Consider the following 17,360-nt stretch of genomic DNA (forward strand, 5'->3'; position numbering starts at 1 on the left):
GCAGAACAGCAATATTATGCTGATTGAAGGCATTTCATTTTTATCACATTTAATTAACAGTTGCTTCCCTATAACATGGATGCCAAAGGATGGTTGTTAATAAACACAATGTATCAAACTGGTGGAAACTGCAGTAATAATGGTCAGTGTGGTTCATAACTAATTCCATGACAGCACCAATGAAAATCTTAAAAAGCAGCACTGGCAGCAAGACAAGTGAGGCCCAGATGCATAATCTGACTGCATGTCCACACCTGGGCAAATGGAAACACCAACGGAACATAGTGTGGGCTCTTTCTGCTGCAGCAGTACTGATACTACTGCAGCAATGATCGCTACAAGACCAAAACCAGCACACCTCACCATGAGGTAAATATGTGTCTCTATACCTACGTTAAAACCATTGCTGTGAGTGAAATGGAACAAACACGGGTGTGTGTGCTTTGCAACTGACAGACTGAACTCTGCTGGTACAGTCACACCTCAACACACTATGTATTGCATGCAGTGAATCTTTTTTCTACGGAGGGCACTGTGCCAATTTAACACAAAGGCATGTAGTCTGACTCCTGCAGCAGCATTTAGTTCAAATTTTAGTGCTGTTATAATGAGACTGATGGTGCAACAGGGTTCAGGATCTGCAAGGTGCGTAGAGCTAACCCTGCTCAGCAGGATGGGAGGTTGCACTGCACAAACAATGGCAAAAAGCAGTAGCTGTGATCACAAGCAAATATCAATAGATGCAATGGCAGCTGAGAATTACAGGGTTAAATAAACTCACTCAATGTTGCCAATAACACTTTTAAAAACCAATAGAACAAGGAGTCAATTGGCCACAAAGACAGGCTAGAATAATGCTTATACATGGGAGTGCTGGTAAGATACAATTTTGAAACGGTAAAAGTGCGTGTTCTCTCTCTTTGTGTTGCTTCTTGACATGGATGCACTCCTACCACAATGGTCGCATAACCCCAAGGGACAGCACGTAAAGTCAGGTGTGTGTGTGTGTGTGTGTGTGTGTGTGTGTGTGTGAGCAGGCACATTGTGACCACTGTTCGGACATACTCATGATATGTCAATGCTCTACAGTGACAGAGGACCTCTGATGCAGTAGTGCCAGTGGGCTGTTAAACACAACCAAAGAGCAATGGCAGATAACAAGCCAGGAGACAGGTTAACAATCCCAGTCAACACGGGCATAGTAAAGAAGTGCAAACAAGTAAATCTTTTGCTGTGTTGACAAGAAACACAGAGAGCGCTGAACCCACACTTCCAGGTAATGTTATCTAGTTTTTACTATCTGAGGAAATGGACAAGAGATTGAGTCCTGAGCGGTGCGCACTTCCAGAGAGGGTGCAGGCTGCTCAGCGCAGAAAACACAGTGGACCTTCACATTATCAGACAAAGATGGAATTACTCACGGACTAAAGAGTGATTCGTGAGAGACAAAGTAAACTGAATGATGGCCGTCACTACACGTATTTTGTATACATCACGCTATTTTAAGACATTCATCACCAAAAACTGTGCACTGCCTCTCTAGGAATATCCTTCAGATTTACTTGCATGCAATTGTTCGGAACATGTTTGACGCCTATTTCTGACAGATAACTCTGATATACGCCTATAACTGACAGATGTATTATTTCGGCTGGTCGATTTAATTTGCCATATATATACACGCTAAAGGCGTGTACAGTTATATGGCAGGCATTGTTGTACCTTATGATGTTTTCGAAATCCACATCCGAACTCAAACGAAGCTTCGGATTTAGGGTGAGTAACTGAAAACATGTAGCCTATATTCCACACTCCAGTAGATTTTACTTTTCCTCCGCAAACTTGGCAGTAGTGGAGTAAAAAAGTTTGAAGCGTGTTTGAAAATGACTTCCTGAGCAGCACTTAAATATGAAAAATAATAATGATAATAAAACCTGCCGAATTGTCCGAATAAGTTACCACAGCCCGCTATATTCAAACTACAATTGCACAAAAAAGCGAACCATCACTCTCTTCCTGTACCAAGGAGCACGGCAAAAAAAAAAAAAAAAAAAACTAGCAAGAACTTGCTGACAGACCACGCCTGAAAGTCAGGGGCGGAGTGGGAATGTAAACTTTATGAGCGAAAAAAAATTTCGGTTTACATAGAAGGGAAAGGCTAGTGGGAAGAAATGGCTGGGATTGCATCTACTCTGGCCAAAAAGAGGGCATTGGCCGCAGGCTTTGGTACCAACGCTAATGCGGTCAAATACATGAACCAGGACTTTGAGGCGCTCAGAAGTCAGTGTTTGAGCCAAGGTGGACTCTTTTCGGATCCAACTTTCCCAGCCGCGCCCCAGTCTTTGGGCTTCAACGAGCTTGGACCAAGCTCGTATAAAACCAGAGGAGTCCAATGGAAGAGACCCGGAGTAAGTTTTCTGGTCATCAGTCGTCGTTCAACGTTTTTGATTTTCTTGCTACCATAAGTGAATAGCTAACAAGTTACAAATGAATGCACTGAAGCAACAGAAAGCTAACGGACACATCTTGCACAATAGGAAAGTACATGTTTGTACAACATTGGTATAGATAATCCAAAGATGTAATTTAAGATTTAAATGTATGCTTTATGTCTATATGTATGCTGCTGTTGTCTATGACTTGTCCTTCTGACTCTGCACAGAATCAATTCAGAGGGGACTTACACGTTATTCCTCAAATTTGCAACTTCGTTGTTAAACTACGTTACTTTCTGAGACGATACATTACAACAAACACACCCTCAACAGCTGGACATCTAGTTGGACAGCGAGTTTGTGTCTTTCGACTGAAACATTACACTCTGCGTCAGCTCTTGCAGGATGAACAGTTTAAGTCCCTCCTTCATCCAAAAGCAGGATGTCAGACTCAGTTCTACTTCGTCGAGTTATTGGCATAGTACGGTGGATCAAGAATTAATACATTAACATGTAATAATCCACTGAAATTGGTATCCGTTTAAGGCCAATTCATTTTGGCGTAGAGCACTTCTCGGGAGGAATTGTCACAGAGCGCTTGCATACACATTAGGTCCGTTTTTAACCGCAAGGGATTACCACGCCATTAAATAGAAGTCGCATAAGCAAGATAAATGACAGAAAGAACACCAACTCGGAGAAGGGGTGGTTAACTGAGAACTTGCGTATGATTTATGAGATGATACAAAGACAATGCTAATAGGGTAAAAAAAACACCAGGATGTGAAAATGCATATGGAATAGACTAGATAGACTGATACCAATAACTGAATTGAAATGTTGTCTTTAGGAGTTGTGCTCAAGGCCAGAGTTCATTGTTGGAGGGGCCACCAGAACTGACATCTGTCAAGGAGCTCTAGGTAAGACAAAGACATACATAAATGAAGCTTAACATGTTTTTATAAGTTAAAGCCAAAGAGTGGTATTTTCTCCTGATCCCAGAGATTCACAGTCCTGGGATTTCAGTCAGCAGCAAATTGACACATTGAATACCATCTGATTCAAGTTCCCATCCACTCAAGGAGCTGTATTAATCTCTGAAGGCCTGAGTTAGGAGAAAGCCTAGAGGCCATGGATCTTCCATGGACACCACTGGAGAAGAAATTACGCCAGCTCATGTACTGAAAATTAGCATTCAGTTGAACAGACAACAGAGTGTGTTTGTCTGATCCACAGTATTGAAGCAGCAAAACAGCAGCGCACTCATTTGAAGTGAAATTCCTCAACTCATTAACTAATTTAGAGGAGGCATTAAATGAAAAAGTAAACCAAGTAAACCCTGGTCTTCCTTTTCAGTCTTTTTTTGTTATTTCTTTGTGATTAAAATGTGTATTATTCTATTTGACTCAGGAAATTCTATGAGGCACGCACTTTCCAACAATACTGCGTGTTTATTTACTGTCACCCTTTTTATTATCTTTGTGAATAATTTGTGGCAGTAAGCCACAAGGTGCACAGGTGTTCAAAGACAGGACAAAAGCAGTCATTGTCATGCCCTTTGCCTGATGACAGATCTTGCTAGACTATTGTGCAGCCACCTTGTCTAAAAAATGGGAAATTGTTCATTCTAGTTTCTCCAAAGTAGCTGGCTCTGCACACTCATGCAAGAAAATACTGGACTGTGGCAACCACTGCAGTTGGCACAAATTGACAGGAAAGGAAGTGGAAAAATGCCATAGACACCCTCTGGGGGGAGGGGCTAGGTGACGTTGTGAAATATGCAGCCAAATACAGAGGATATGTCTTGGAAAATTCTTGAGAAAAAATTTCCCTGAAAAAGAACTTCCTAAATCTGAGAATTCATGAACAAATAACCGAATGGTTTGTGAATATATAATCACCTTACAAAAAACATGGTCTAAACTAAAGCTTGTTTTGATAAGGCATATGGTTGGAATGTTCTCATGACCCTCCAGAATTGACTTCTTTCTTCACCTTGATATTTTAGTTCAGGTCATGTTAGGGTTGTGACATCACATTCAAGAACTGTTTCATTGTATAGTAAAAGGTATTACCTTATTTTAATATTGATGTGTTCAGTGTCTCATGTAAGTAAATGATTAGAGCAAGTTTTATACTGGAAGATTAGAATTGTCTGTTCCTTTTCAATGAGCTAAAGTTCTTCATTGATCTACAAGTCATGGGTTTACTCAATAGAACCATTGAAAATTCAAGTGATGGATTGATCAAGGTAGTGCAGCGTGCAAACTGTTTTCCTTGAGCCTTTTGCCTCCTGAAGATGAGATTAACTGGACAGCAATGAGACAGGAGAAGGGGAGGGTCCGGTAAGTGGGGCCCAGTGATTTGTGAACACTGTCTTTGGCTCACTGGTAGCTGCAGTTGCCATAGTTGTTCATAATGGGCCAGTAGTTGTGGCATGTGTAGTGGTGAGGCAGTTGGAGTTGTAATTAAGAAATTAAGGTTCCAATCACAAGAAGATTACTATTCTTATAACCTGGACCAAAGTTATCATCCTGAATCTCTTTTGCTCTCCAGCTGTATGTAAAATGTAAGCTGTTTAATTTGTACTGAATAAGAGTGTCTGCTAAGCAAGTAAGTGTGATATTACTTTAAATAATTTACAGTAAATTTGTGGCTTGTTAAAACTACTAGCACAGTACTTTATCCAAGGCTGCATTATGAGAGGAGTTGGAGTATATCCCAGGGATGTTATGCTTCACTGTGAAGCACTCATTTAATCTCTCGTCATGGACCTTGGTAGTGTTTGTGTCAGAGGACATCATTTTATTAAACAAATCATAAAAACCACCTAAACAAAAAGCAAAGGAATCCACTGCATTGTGGGTGAGAACAGTGAGATGAAGTGGTTCTGGTGCAAGAGGGCCCTGAAAGAGGCCAATGAAATTTGATCCATCCAGCAAGCACTAATATGTAAAAGATGTTTTCGGCAGCACATTCCTCCTACTTTCTTTTTAAAGGGACCATGTGAAATAATGTCCTTTTATCATGTCAAATGCCTTCAGAGGTACATGCTTCCTTTTCTGCCTCAGATGAAAAGCCTCATTTAGAAGTAGCAAATATGAGGAACACTGTACTCAATTTTCATTTCTCCTGAGCTCTCATGAGTTAATTGAAAGCCTCATGGTCACTGTGAACAAGTTTTTATGGCCAGTTGCATGCCAGAGAAGTGTCAGGTATGGACTTTACACAGCATAAACTCACAGGAAACCTGTGGGAGAAAGTTGTTACCAAGTGAAAGCTATGTCTGTAACATATAGGGCTTTGCCTTTAGGACAAAGCACTATGTAAATATTGTCTTACTGATTTGTCTGGGGCTTCCAGTTCAACCACTAAAAGCCCTTGATAATATAGGCACATACATACTATAAAGGGTTAACCATGCAAAAAAAAAAACTACTACAGCTCAAATTTCACAGTATTGTCAAACAGCCCATGCAAATAGAGACATCTAACTCATATCCCTTCGCAGTATGGTCCATATTGAACTTTAGTTTCTATTGATTTTGACAATTAATTGCACATAGAGCATGATCCACATATGGAAAAGCTGGGAAGCCCTCAAATACCTGGTATGGTAAGGTGTGCGCAATCATGTTTGAGAAGCCCTGCTCTAACTGGACCAAACTGCTCTAACTGAAACTAGACTGGTGTTTGTGCCGACTGCCTGTGGGGTGGGAGGAAGTGGTCTGTGGCTCTTCAGTGGGTGAGTCATCAGGACTGCCTCACAGAAACAGATTCTTTTTATTCTTTCTCTCTTGACTTTAATCTGTTGTCAACATTATGAAATTCCACCCTTGTTTTTTCTCCTTAAGAGAACAGGGGTGGTGTTCAACATCTGAAGGATGTGGCCTCTTACACTTGGCGCATTCATATTTTTGACGGCAATTCGAGGAAGCTGCACTAGAAATGCTAGCACCCCTATATCACTGACTCACTGACTGAGCAGACGCTGAAGTTGTTATGTTTTCCACACATCAAAAAATCACTTTGTTTTTATTTATCTATTTATTTTTTTATAGTTAGTTTTTTTGAGTATATTTTTTAAAAATGCCTATGTTTGTGTTTATGAGAAGATTCTTAAGTTGCTGACCTTAATTTATTCCATTTCTTTTTCCCTGCAACTGTTGTGGCTCAGCCACCTATCACGTCAGAATACAGTAAAAATGTACACACTTCCCACAGTGCACAGCTCCCGCTGCATATGCAATGGGTAATGAACAATGATATTCATTTCATATAAGATACTGATACAGGTTCTTTTCTATGATCTCACAGGTGACTGCTGGCTCCTGGCAGCCATTGCCTCTTTGACACTGAATGAAGATGTGCTGGCCAGAGTTGTCCCCAGTGGACAGGGCTTTGGGGACAACTATGCTGGCATCTTTCACTTTCAGGTAAAAGCCAACAATTAATTTTGAATACTGAAGTGATATTTTCAAGAGCCCATCATTCTGCTAAATCAGAGATGTAAATCTGAAATTTGAGCCCTGGAAAGTGAACTTACTGACCACTAATTTTCAGAAATGGCTTGCTGGTTTTGTGGAGAATAGGAAGTGATTAAATCTGTTGTCAGTGAGTCTGTATGTACACCAATTCCTTGCTTCAGATTGAACAGTAAACAGAAATAATTGCTGTACTGAAAATTACATTCACTAGTACACATTGTAGCATGCTGCTGTAGCATTTGTGTTAATCACTAACCATTATTTATTGCATTGTATTGCATTGTTTCCTACCTTAAGATTTGATTTTCTGCAAAGGTATAGTAGCCCATCCCAGGTGTGAACAGTCCAAGCCTTGTGCAGTATAAGCCTGTTAGGTCTGCTGAGATTAGACTCATGTACTCAGGTTAGGTACAATCATTGTCCTGAGTTGTGAGCCAGTTGTCTGTAAAAACCACCTTTAAGTCATTCATGCAGTGAAAAATCCAACGGACAGGAGTGTGTCCTTAGGTGCCTTGTTGTTTAGGGAAGAGTGGTGGCAGGAAATGGTGGAAACAAACTATGAGCTTTGTTCTTCAAAACCCTGATTGTTTTGTTTGTTCTACCAAAAGTGTCTGCATTTAGGTGGCCAGGCTAATGCCACTATTATAGCATTTTTTAAACTGCTGTAAGTGCCCTGCTAAGTTATAACTGTACTTATGTTGTTTAATATGAAAATTTTCAGTATTATCTGATAGTAACTGTCTGGTCTAATTATATGCATCTTATTTTAAACAATTAAAGTATTTCGAAAAGAGGCATGTTTAATACTCATATGGTTTGTGTAAATGAAACTTTTTCTTTTGACATTTTTTTTGCATGTTCACATGACCAGAGAAATGTTGGCAAAGTTTGTTTTACCTTTTTTTATCAAAGTGGAGATTTCCTCTTTTTGCAGTTCTCTATTGTCCTTTCTCCCAGTTTTGGCAGTTTGGTGAGTGGGTGGATGTGGTCATTGACGACAGGCTGCCCACCAAAGATGGAGAGCTGCTGTTTGTCCACTCGGCCGAGGGCTCAGAGTTCTGGAGCGCCTTGCTGGAGAAGGCCTATGCCAAGTAGGTGACCCTCTGTGCACCCATGAGAGATTGTATGTAATTGAAATGTATGGACAGAAATGGTGCACCCCCCTGAGTGCAAGCTTCCTGATGCAAACAGTCAGAAATTCACTGTCTAGCAGTGAGATGAATCAAAGTTTGAATGCAACTCATTGTTCTTACTCCAAAACTTTAACTGCAGTTAAAAACTGTAATCTGCACCCTTCTTTCCTTGTATTGCTTATGCAATTGGCTTAAAAAGTAATGATCCTTTACCTTACAATTATCATTGGTGTATGTACTGGATGCAGTTGGAACTTGTACAAGCCAAGCCAATGGCCCTTACAGAAGGATGATTTATAGATGCTCTAATTGCTCCAACCAAACACTTTTGCAAGGTTCCCTTTTCTGATAAAACAACCCTAGGTGCCTTTACGTGGTATTTCCCTGATTTTTTTGAAGGACAGATTTTTTTTTTTACCCATGTGGTGGTTTTCAGTGCTGATATCAGTGTGTAATGATTAAAGTTGCCATACTGGTGAACATAAGTTGCTGTGACTGGATGTATGAAATGTCCATCCGAGGCTTGTCTTGTCTTTTTCTCCCCCAGGGTGAACGGATGCTATGAGGCTCTTTCTGGAGGATCTACCACTGAGGGGTTCGAGGACTTCACTGGTGGGATTGCGGAGAGCTACGAGCTGAGGAAGGCCCCCTCCAACATGTTCCAAATCATTAGAAAAGCCCTGGACTCGGGCGCACTGCTGGGCTGTTCCATTGATGTAAGGTTCACGTAGAGTCTCCCAGACACTTGATGGTGTTGGTGCTGAATTTGATCAAGTCATTGTCTAAATTGAGTCCCACTTTACTTTTAATGCTCTGTAATATTTGCCGGTCGAGACAGACCTCTCTGTTATAACAAAACTTAATGTCACATTAATAATGTGACAAACATTCTAGGAGAGAAATGTTGAGGTGCCACTTTCAGTTTTACATTGTTCAGTATAAAAAGTTTCAAAGTATGTGAACTTTGGTAAACAGCGCAGTATACCATGGCAGGAAACCATTTCTGTTTCACAGCATTCTTCGGCCCGACCTCAGTTGTGTCTTGGTTTTTTCAGATCACCAGCGCTGCAGATTCTGAAGCTGTCACACGTCAGAAGCTGGTGAAGGGGCATGCGTACTCCTTGACTGGTGCTGTAGAGGTTTGTACACAGCCTACTGGGTAGTCATACACCCATGTGGCATCTGTCTGCATTTTACACATTGATGACAGTTGTAATCGAAAGTAACATTCAGTGGCTGCCTACTTGAGTTTTGTCCTGGTTTGGTTATGACACATTTCAGGTGAACTATCGTGGACGCAAGGAGAAGTTAGTCAGAGTTCGAAATCCATGGGGTCAAGTGGAGTGGACAGGGGCATGGAGTGACAAGTATGTTATAGACGGCTTTTGTGGACCATTGTGGAAATGTGTACATTATTTCATTTGAGTAGATTCTACCAACAGATGCCTTGTCTGCAAATCAGCTTATTCATTAATCAAGAATTCTGAAACTGAGGTCACAAAGTATCATTTTATTTTACAGTAAACACTTATTGCTACTTAAATGAAAGTTCAGCCTCATTTAAACCCAGGATGGATAGATGGATAATGGATAGAGGACTGCCTGTCTTTCTCCCTTAGTGTGGGTTAGTAAGGGATGTTTTTGACATCTGATTTGTCATGTGTTCTCTCTGTCTATAGCTCCACTGAGTGGAACTATGTTGATGCCTCAGACCGTCAGAATGTCAAAGCAGATGATGGAGAGTTCTGGTATGTGACTGGGTGATGACTGAATAGTTGTGAAATTTCCTCTTAATGAAGATTGGGCTTCATATCATTTGACAGTGGTTGTGTTCTTTTTCCCTTGGCAGGATGTCATTCCAAGACTTTCTGAGCCATTACTCTCGCCTGGAGATCTGCACTCTGACCCCAGACACCCTGACGGACGACTCCTTCAAACACTGGAGCATTTGTAAATATGACAGTAGCTGGAGGAAGGGCTCCACGGCCGGGGGTTGCAGGAACCACCCCCGTAAGAGTCTGCACCGAGCTAATCAGCACTACATCATTCAACATATTGCTACTCAAAACCACATCACCCATCATCCCAAAACATACGAAGTTACACCCCTCCTCACCTCACTTCATTGGCTTCCTGTTATTGCTCACATCAAGTTTAAAACCTTGGTGCTGGCATACAGGACATTGAATGGGACAGCCTAATGTCCCTAATGTTCAGTCTTCAAACCCTATGTGCTGCCAAGACCGCTATGCTCTGCAACTATGGGGAAACTAACTGTCCCATCCTGACGGGGTCACTCCCCTCAGACACAATCCCTGTCTGTACTGGTATCTCAGTGATGGAATGAACTGCCCACAGGGGTCAGGGCCGCGGAATCCCTGGCCATCTTCTGACACAGACTAAAGACCCACCTCTTCAGACTGCATCTTGGTTTCACCTCAATCCCCAGCCCCTAACACCTGATACCTCTAGTACTTGCTGTTTATTTTATGTGTATTATTGTGATGCATTTTGGATTCTGTGATCTAGTAACTGATATATCGTAGTATACTTGGCATCCATTGCCTAGTCAGATTGCACAAGTTAACTTGTGGTACAGCTTGAATAGTGTTGTGTTCACACTAACTGGTCTGTGAGTGTTGTTAACCTGGTCTGTCAGTGCTGCTCATTCAAATTCAATGGATACACTTATGTTATATTGTGCTGGAAGTTGGTCTAGATAAGAGCGTCTGAATCTAATATAATGCAATCCCGTTGCCCTACAACATAAAACCCATTTACTCACTGCCCAATGCCACATCACATTTTCATTGTTTTATTTGTATTTGGGCTTGACATAACCATATTTAATATACTTTATGTAACATGTGAGTGGTTTTTACTTCTGCTGCACTAAAATGGATGTCCATATTAGCATATGAGCAGCTGAGCAACAGTAAAGAGCACAAACCCTAGTCTGAGGGTTGATGTTTCTTGAGTTTGTACCCAGTCTGCATTAACCTACACTTATCCTGAAATTTTCAGTCATGAGAATCCTTAAATGACCTCTTCTGTACCCTCTGCCTCCTTGGCAGCTGGTTTTACATTCTCAGTCACACCCTCTCAGTGCGTATATGAGACTAGACCATGCTGCATTGACTTTGTGTCAGACACGCAGGTACTGGTTTAGTCTTGTCTTAACTTAACATGTGGGCTAAATGAGGAGCCATTTAAATACTGGTTTGGGCAGATTCAGTTGACAATTACACTTAATAGCTGTGTGCATACATGTCGATTACTCAAGTGTGACACAGTCTGATGTATGACACACATTGCAGTTCTGAATGCACTTTGAACAAATGGCAGTGTTTGGTGCATTGCTGTTACGATGCTTTATCCTTCCTACTACACAGACACCTTCTGGATGAACCCCCAGTTTGTGCTCAAGCTGGATGAGGAGGATGATGACCCTGATGACAATGAGGTGGGCTGCAGCTTTGTGGTGGGCCTGATCCAGAAGAACCGTCGCCGACTACGGAAAGTGGGAGAGGACATGCACACCATCGGCTTTGCCATCTACGAGGTCAGGACTCTCACGTGCACTGAGAAATGTCCACTTCCACACATCTTACAGCATTTAAATCTAGTGCCAAACGCAGTGAGGAAGTTGAGTTCAGTTCTGTATCAACATTTGGGTTCATGATCACATGACCACTATGACTGTAAGCAGTAGTTTGTATTGACATTTGCATTGTATTGACATTTGCATGACTGCAAGGCCATTTTGTCAAAATCAATTGTTCATCTGATAGTACATAAAGGTTTTAGTCAGAGCTACTGGCTCAATGGCAGCTGTAGAAGTAGTAAGTGTTTTATAATGGTCTGTAAAACAAGTCTTTTGTTTTTTCAGGTTCCATCACAGGTGAGATGTCTAATCAGTGAGGGGACTGGGGAACAAAAGTCTGCTGCGTGACCGTCTGATGGGTGAAGGTCAAGTAGATAGAATTTGCACTTTTCAGTTCCTTTTTCCAAGCTACTACATTGCTTTGGAAATAATTTATCATCTTTTTGTGGGCAGTTTGAAAGTACTTAGTGCTGGGAACTTGTCGCAGGTCTGCCATGACCTGAATGTTTCTTTTGTTGCAGTTTCATGGCCAGAGGGAGGTGCACCTTGATAAGAACTACTTCCTGACCCATGCACAGAAGGCCCGGTCTGAGACCTTCATCAACCTGCGTGAAGTCAGCACGCGCTTCAAGCTCCCCCCTGGAGAATACCTCGTTGTCCCCTCCACATTCGAGCCGCACAAGGACGGAGACTTCTGCCTGCGTGTCTTCTCTGAGAAACAGCACGAAACACAGTAATGTCCTTCTTTCTCATGTCCCTTTGCTTCTCTTCCTTTGGACAGATGTGGAGATACTGTTGATGAAAACATCAAGTATTTCTTAATTAACTGTTAAGTCACTGTTTAAAATGTGTTTGAGGTTGTTTGTTCAAGTAATATCCACCAGAACACTCACCTTTTTATATTTTTCAATTTCTGTCTTGTGTAGATTCTGCATGCAAGTGGATTTATTGGAGCATTACATTTAGATGTGTTGTTTGAGTGTACAGGTTTTGACCATGTTGTAAGAAAACAGGCATTTTTTCCATGTTGCTGTGTTTGTGTTTAGACCCTGTGATGACCCTATTGATGCAACCCTGAACGATGTGAGAAGTCTTTCCTCTTGTTTCTGTAATTCATTTTATGATTTTGGATTTGTGCATTCTTTGACTGTGGCCATTATCAATTCCTCATCAGGAGACAGTATCTGATGATGAGGTTGATGCAGGATTTAGGGGCCTGTTTGTAAAGCTTGCAGGAGCTGTAAGTACTAATAACTTTTAAGACCTTTTTGAAAATAATACACATTATTTTATGTCTCTGATAGGTGCCTCATAACATGTTAGCTGTTTTAAAAATAATAGGAATATCCTGTTAATAATCAGCTCTAATTCTCTCATCGAATACTTTTACCCTAAGAACAGGAAGAACTTGCTGATAGATTTCCTAGAACATGAGCACACCTATGGAAGCCCCCAAAGGCAAAATTTGAAATGTTTTGCATATTTCATCTAATTGGTTCACGTGTCACTATTTATAGGACATGGAGATCTCTGCGGCTGAACTGAAGACTATTTTGAATAAAATCGTCGCAAAACGTGGGCAATATTGAATATATATTTAATATATTTCATTAAAAATAATTAAAAAACACAAGGCAGCAGCGCCATACACAATGTCTTTTTTTGCAGGCACTGACATTAAAACTGATGGCTTCAGCCTTGAAACCTGCAGAGTCATGGTCAACCTCATGGATGTATCCTTCATATGTGGATGGTTATTAGTTGTAGTTCAACTAAATGCTTATTTTCATCAGATCTAAATATATACTGTGTGTATGCAGATGTGATCATTTCTTCATCTCAGAAGCCAAGGGGATTCCCACAATTTCCTCTCTACATCCGAACTGCCATTTGTTGTGCTTAGCCTCTCTGAGGCTGCTACAGAATGCTTCGTCATTACTGTTTATTTGCAGCTGCTTATCTCCTCCACCACCCAACGATCTGTCATCATTGGCTCTGATTCAGCCATTTCTCTACCTCTCTCCACACTATCGTAGTAAGGATGTAATCAAAGGCTGTAAGAGCAGTGTGCTGTTGCTGGAGGTGCTTTTGAGTGCTTGCAGCCTTATCCTAGTCTTCTCATGCCCCCTTTTGGAGCAGCTGACTAAGTGTTGATGAGGATCTATTGTAACTGCAGCACGTACTCCTCATATTCTTAAACAGCAGCTGTCTGCTCTGATTACAGACGATAATAAAGACCACACCAGAGATAACTGTAATGGATAGCTTGACATGGGTGTTTACCTTAACCCTTCAGCAGGACAGTGGAAATGGCAAACTGGGATTGGGAGAGTTTGCCACATTGTGGAAGAAAGTCCAGAGGTACCTGGTAAGAGATCCTCCTCAGTATTTTAGTTTAGACCTTGAGTTATGTAAAAGAGTAAAACCATAATAGTGGCAGTTTAGTATCATGATAATTCATTACAGTGTTAAGGCATTTCCTGTCCTTCTAGGGTATCTACAAGAAAAATGACCTTGATGGGTCTGGAACCATGAGCACCCCTGAGATGCGAATGGCTTTGAAGGAAGCAGGTGTGTGTCATTAAAGCAGCTGTTGAGAGGAATCATTTACTTTTACCCTGTATGGTTTTTGGTGCATGTGGCGTTAGTTGCTGAACCCTTTGAACTTTAGGTAATGGTGAGGCACTAACCAGTGGTCTTCTTGTAGGTTTCACTTTGACCAACAACATTCACCAGATCCTTGTGGCTCGCTATGCTGAGGGGGACATGACCATTGACTTTGACAACTTTGTGGCCTGCCTGATGCGTCTGGAGATGATGTTCAGTAAGAGCTGTTTTCTATATTTCACTGTGATCTGTCATTGAGAATAGTCATTTTAACATGGCTGTAAAGACCTAGAGAAAACATGCAGTGTACTGGATTGAAAGATTACAGTATGTTGATGCTGAATATGATTATGAACTAAAATGCAGTTATGGGATTTTGTAACAAACTGATTTGGCAATAATATAGTTTTAAATTCCTGTAAAGGACCTGGCCTCAGCCATAGTTTTAGTGTGTATTTCCAATAGGCATTTATGAGATTTTCCTCTTGAGGGTTCTTTTCCCTGCCACTGGTTTACACTGCCTATCATGCAGTCTGGAGAAAGTTAAGTCACAGTAGGTGCATTAGCAAATGTGCATGGAAAACATAAGAGTTACATACAATGTTTGCCTGCATTTCATTCGTCTTGAGGCTAGTACTGATATATAACTAAGGAACCAAGCTTTCTCTTAACACCTGTGGGGAAAAGGTCCAAGACAGCCTTCCAAACCTGAACCCACCGAGATGAAGCTCAGCCAGTTAACTAATATCTAGGGACAGGTCAGGTGTAGCAACAGCAGCAAAACCTGTACAAGACTCAGTGACACAATGAGATGGATGGACAGAGGTGTCTTGGAAAAAAGGCCAGAGAACACTTATCCATAGGAATCCCTACATGGTTCACATGGGCTACCTGTCTGCAAAAATCAGATCAAAATCTGTAACTGAGTGCAGCCTACACATTAGTTCCCTGTACACCACAGGGTGGAGGTAAGCAAAGAATTTGTGATTTTTTTTTCATGGAAAATGTCTTGCCCCTGTCAATTCCTAGTAAAACCAAGAGAAGTTTTGTAAATAATGCAGCCTAATGCCGTTTGTGGATTGCCAGCATGAATTCTTATGGAGAGTATGGCTTAGTTTTTGAAGAGGGAATTGTGGAAGAAGGTGATAGAGTCATATTCATGCCCCTAGTGGATGTAGAGGAGCCCCGTTCTTGGACCAACACAGCAACACAACGCCATAAGTAGCATGTTAATAGTATAATGAACTCATGAGAACAGCATAATGATGTCAAAAAAACACATTCTGTGAGCACAAGTATCTGAGCTGGGTATGTAACAGGACTGCAACATTAAAGGAGTGTGAGGTAAATGAAATACACAGAGGGCCCAAGGAATCATTAAGCAGCTGTCAATAAGAAGGGTAAGAAAAGTAAAGTGGTTTAAAATTAAACTTAAATTTTCTTCCTGGTAAAATTAAGGTGGTTTGGGAAATGAACGGCAATGAGTATTTTCCAGTTGTGGAAAGCCCCTTGAGTACAGCTTTTCTTTGTGCTGTACTGTCCTCACCACCAGAGTAATCTCAAAACATAGGGAAGACCCTGTTACTCTCTGGGATTTAGGTAATGAGGTTGATCAAAGTGACACAAGAATGATGACTGACAGTCAATAAAACCTCTCTCTCTCTTGCTTGTAGAAGTCTTTAAGAAAATAGATATTGATGACAGTGGGTCCATAGAGCTGGACTTCCATCAGGTGAGCCCTCATGAAGTTAATGAATTATGTATGGGAGACAGTAATGGCTGCTTTTGAGAGGCATGTAACTCTTTCAGTGTGCTGTGTTCATAGCCAAAGCATAATGTACTGCATTTTTTTTTTTTTTGTTCCAGTGGCTGACATTTGCCATGATCTAGAAGACCCCTGCAAGTCTTCATCAAAAACCACTGTACAAGTTGATATAAGTATATACATCTGTCAGTTTAACAGAACAATATTTTTTATTATTTTTAACACGTTTTGGATTTCTCCATTTCTGAATGCTGCACAATATTGTATGCAAGCATTGTGGTGAAATAACCACAGAAATAAAATTGCCAGAACCACTTTGAAATGTGTTGTTGTATTTAGTGCTTTGAGCATGCCTGTTAAGTATTAATAAACATAATAATATGTTTTACCTTGTCAGAGACTTTATGGTATGGGTTTAACACTTACGAAGAGGCATATTTTTTAATTATCTTGTTATCTTGCTCTCTGCATTTTGATCCTGGAGTCCTGCACATTTCTAATGATAATCAGCACAAGATAATTTGCATTTTTCTCTTATGTACGATATTGATGTTAAATTGGCATTTTGTGGTGGGCGACTGTTGGAATAACATGGAACAGACAGTGTTAATTTAGCATTCAGTGATTTTTTTCCCCACCCCCACTGCCATTTCAAGCTCCTTATGTGGCCAGTGTACTCCAAGTGATCACTTCCTGCCTGCAACAGTGTTGCTTTCTTTCACTTTGGGAGTGCCGTGTTCATGAAGGCTATTCACGGAAAAGGGGCTTCACCCCTTTCTCTGCTCAGTGGCATAGCATGTGGCATGCACAAAGCACCATGGTGACATGTTTGCAGAAAAGAATCTTATATTTTTGACCTTTTAGATGTACTTTGAAATATATGAAACATGGCATCTTTGTAAAAGCTTTGATTTTACATCTACGCGTGCCAGCTGTCTCATGCTTAATTTTTTTTCACTTCCTCCTCAAAACCCACAGCTTTTGTCATACATCATTTAAAGTTCACTTAATATATCACATACAAACTAACAAAACACAAAAACCGGAGGTAATGTACAATACTAAGCTGTGCAGTTGATTTTTGTGACTTGCAAAGTCGTTTGTTTTTTAATGATGTCATGAGTTTAACCTTACTAGCCTTACTTACTAGAGCGGAAATTTTTATACTAAAGACCATGTAGCTGCTGGTTTGAGAGACCCTGCAGTTGTGAAAACTAGAGGCCAGCAAACCAGAGATGTTGAGAGAGAAGCCTTGGATGCAATGAGAGGATGTGTGCAAGGATTGCTGTCAAAGGCATATGTTAAAATGTGTTTAGACTGTGCACATAA

The 17,360-nt window shown here is 40.8% G+C and overlaps 1 protein-coding gene across 1 annotated transcript; it reads left to right on the forward strand.

Moving 5' to 3' along the window:
• The first annotated feature begins 2,109 nt into the window (after positions 1–2,109).
• Positions 2,110–16,340, forward strand: LOC118785747 (calpain-2 catalytic subunit-like). The gene is made up of 21 exons (XM_036540660.1): positions 2,110–2,408; positions 3,286–3,355; positions 6,753–6,871; positions 7,880–8,013; positions 8,603–8,771; positions 9,111–9,194; positions 9,337–9,422; positions 9,735–9,803; positions 9,905–10,065; positions 11,448–11,617; positions 11,945–11,956; positions 12,181–12,392; positions 12,706–12,742; positions 12,834–12,899; positions 13,177–13,234; positions 13,328–13,392; positions 13,959–14,027; positions 14,152–14,230; positions 14,367–14,483; positions 15,940–15,998; positions 16,133–16,340. The coding sequence occupies exons 1-21, from the start codon at positions 2,172–2,174 to the stop codon at positions 16,154–16,156; spliced, it is 2,097 nt and encodes a 698-aa protein (XP_036396553.1). The 5' UTR covers positions 2,110–2,171; the 3' UTR covers positions 16,157–16,340.
• The last annotated feature ends 1,020 nt before the right edge of the window (positions 16,341–17,360 follow it).

Source organism: Megalops cyprinoides, chromosome 1, assembly GCF_013368585.1.
Source record: "Megalops cyprinoides isolate fMegCyp1 chromosome 1, fMegCyp1.pri, whole genome shotgun sequence".
Classification (NCBI taxonomy): Eukaryota; Metazoa; Chordata; class Actinopteri; order Elopiformes; family Megalopidae; genus Megalops; species Megalops cyprinoides.